Below are 3615 nucleotides of genomic sequence, written 5' to 3'. Positions count from 1 at the left end.
ATTGTATTTCAAACTATATACACATATGTATTGAACTATCAAATCATGCAAGTCTTAAGAGTATATTTTGATCATTGGAAGTATTCACAAAATAAATGTTTTTCATCACGTCCAAGTTACTAAACCTGAGAAGTTTACTGCAGTTTAGTAATTACATATATGTTTCTTAGAAAGAAAAAGTCTTTGAAAATAGATGATATATATATCTTTGCTGCTTCATGTACTTTTTCTGGTCCAGAGCTTTTTCATGGCACTTTTCATCTCTCCATTTCTCAGAGTATAGATTAGAGGGTTCAACATAGGGGTGATAATGGTGTAAAACACAGTCAAGGATTTATCAATGGGTAAGGTAGAAGGAGGTCTCACATACAGAAAGATACAAGGGACAAAGAAGAGGACCACCACAGTAATGTGGGAGCCACAGGTGGACAAGGCTTTGTGCCTCCCTTCTGCACTAACATTCTTTAGGGAGTGCAGGATGACCCCATAGGAGATGAGTAAGACCATAAAGATGACTGTACACATTGCCCCATTATTGGCAACCACAGTGAGGCCAATAATGTAGGTGTCAGAGCAGGCAAGTTTTAACAAGGGGTACATGTCACAGCCAAAGTGGTCAATGACATTGGGACCACAGAAGGGAAGGTTGTAAACAAAGAGAAGTTGAACTACAGCATGTAAAAACCCACCAACACAGGCCAACAGCAGCAGCAGAACACACACTCGCTGATTCATGATTGTGGAATAATGCAAAGGTTTGCAGATTGCCACATAGCGGTCATAAGCCATGATCACCAGGAGTAAAATCTCAGCACCACCAAATAAGTGTTCCATAAAAAGCTGAGCCATGCAGGCTTGGAATGAAATGGTTTTCTTCTTACTGAGTAAGTGAATAATCATATTTGGGGTGATTGTGTTAGAATAAAGAACATCCATATATGATAAATAGCCAAGAAAGAAATACATAGGGGAATCAAGGGTTGGACTGACCACCACAGTCACAACAATGAGTAGGTTGCCCACCATTGTCACAATGTACATTAGCAAGAACAGAACAAATAATATTTTCTGACCCTGAGGGCTCCGAGTGAGCCCCAAGAGGACAAACTCAGTCACATTCCTCCTTTGTTCCATAGAGTCTTCTGTATGTCTTATCTCAGAGTTCAGAACAAAACTACCTACAAATATAATTCTTACTAGTGACTTTCTGAAGTCTTAAGATAATTTGTTTATTCTTTCCACATATAAGCAATATGGTTTATGTTCCATACTTTCAAGTATTATCATGTAAGGCTGATTAAAACCTCATCACTAACCTGAAAAATCTTTCAGACTAATGGAGAGGCAAGTAATTAAGAGACATATGGGGGAAAGAACACATTATTAATAACTGATTTGTTATAATTTGCTTTCTATTTGGAGGGTAATATAGTTGTACATATAGCTAATGCCTTATACAAAAAATTTAAATGGGTTAAATTTTAATAAAAGATTAAAGCAAGGTTTACTTTGTTTTACTCTTCACATATTAAGGAGATAACTCTTTCATTTCTATGGGTGGGAGAGTCTTCTTTACCAATCATTGAAATTCCTAAGAGGTATATTTAACAATTTCAAAAAAATTAAGTATTTAGTAAATTTAGATAGCACAGTATAAATACATGAAAGCAGTCTGGAGAAAGATTTACATTGTAGAGGATTTACATAGAGGTAATATCTAAAATAGACAAAGATCTCTAAGCAATTAACAAATGAAAATATAAATTAAATATAAAAGAAATTTAAAATATATTTTAAAAATTAAGGGAAGAGTGTATCTCAATGGCCAACAAACATATGTTAGTACACTGAAGCTCAACTGGGAACAGAAAAGTGAGAATTGAAGGAAAAGCTTGCTTGCTACAGTATCACTTCATGTTCTTGAAAGCCATTCAATCAAGGTCTACAGATGCTACATCATCTTTTAATTTTTAACAGATTAATAAGCAATGTGTAGAGAACATATTAACTCAGAATATCAGCAGATTTACAAATATCTGCCCATGAAAATATCTCCAATTAATTACAGTTGAAATTATTCCTTAAGACTAGTTTATGTTAGAGAAGGTCAATTTATCCCAGATCATTGTAACTCAAAAATATCCAAAAAGAGCATGACAGGATAGACTCAACCTCCACATATCTTTGTAAATCAGAGGAACACTAGCATGGCTGATTGTGAGAATGACAAAAGAGAGCTTCTGAAAGAGTGAATTCTCACACCACCAATGTACTCTTTCAAAATGTAAAGCCTAGTTCAGAATCTTGTGTATAAATACCTGTCCTGGGTTATCTGCACAAGAAGACAGCGTTTCAACTCACATTCTGTGCTCTTCTGTCTTCTCCCTTGCTCTTCACTCACTGACGCCATCTCTAAGAACACAACGAACAAGATACATGCAGCATTAGTAAGCAATTCATAGAGAAAGAATAAAGTCATTTTAAACACGTAAATAGGTGCCCAAATAGATGGCATTTTTGCAATAAATATGAACATCAACATTTTAAATACATATAACAATTGAGTTAATTTCACTTCTAGGAACTCATACTAAAAAATTTCAAAACATTGCTTTTGTAGAATTACCTAACATCAAAAAAGACTGGGGAAAATATAAAGAGGACCACATACATCAATTTCAGTGCTGCTTTATGAAGAATTTAATCAGTATGAAGAAACTAGGATGAGTTTCATCTGTATAAACTGGCACATAAATACCTACAGAGGGTTGAGTGAAAAAAATAAAATTTATACACTGAAACATAAATATACACACATATATGAAAAATGGTTAATTTGAAAATATTATTTCTTCAAGAATCTTAGAAAAAAATTATAGTGATTGTATCTGAAAGGACTGGAAGAAACTGGTTTGGGATAGGTTGGAGGTTTATTCAACACTATTCCATTTTGCATAAATTTTATTATTAAAACATAATTCTCCATCATAGTTATAATTTTCATTTAAAAACAAAATATTACACTAAAAATTTCATGTATAAGGCAAATAAAATGGAATAAAGATAGTCTATGCAACAGTAAATATTTAATATAATATATAGAATGAAGATTATAAAAATAAGAATCTGACTAAAAATAAAATGAACTAATAGATACTAGTAAGAGTAAATGCAGAAATTAATTAACAATTGCTAAATATAAAATAGATAAGAAAAAATGTTCCACTATATAACACAGGAAACTATATTCAAAACTTTGCAATTGCTTATAATAAAAAAAATGAAAAGGAATATCTATATGTACAACTGAATCATTATGCTGTACACCAGAAATTGACACAGCATTGTAAATAAACTATGCATCAATACAAAAATTTAATTTTTAAAAAGGTAAAAAAATTAACAATTGGTGTAACTCGATAAAAATTTCATTAATTCATTAAAAATTACTTATTGATGCCTTACTATAATTGCATCCTACTTTTCTAGATACAGTGATGAAACATTATACAGTTTACATTCTATTAAGGAATTGTTATTAATAGCATGAACACACAATTTATTCTTCAAGAATAATTATCCTAAATCATTTGAAAAAATAAATTTTGCATCAGA

The 3615-nt window shown here is 31.9% G+C and overlaps 1 protein-coding gene across 1 annotated transcript; it reads right to left on the bottom strand.

Moving 5' to 3' along the window:
- Positions 1-207: 207 nt before the first annotated feature.
- Positions 208-1164, bottom strand: LOC135322956 (olfactory receptor 4A47-like). Its single transcript, XM_064494220.1, has one exon. The coding sequence runs from the start codon at positions 1132-1134 to the stop codon at positions 217-219; it is 918 nt and encodes a 305-aa protein (XP_064350290.1). The 5' UTR covers positions 1135-1164; the 3' UTR covers positions 208-216.
- Positions 1165-3615: the final 2451 nt, after the last annotated feature.

Source organism: Camelus dromedarius, chromosome 15, assembly GCF_036321535.1.
Source record: "Camelus dromedarius isolate mCamDro1 chromosome 15, mCamDro1.pat, whole genome shotgun sequence".
Lineage (NCBI taxonomy): Eukaryota > Metazoa > Chordata > Mammalia > Artiodactyla > Camelidae > Camelus > Camelus dromedarius.
This window is presented reverse-complemented; position numbering and strand designations above follow the sequence as displayed.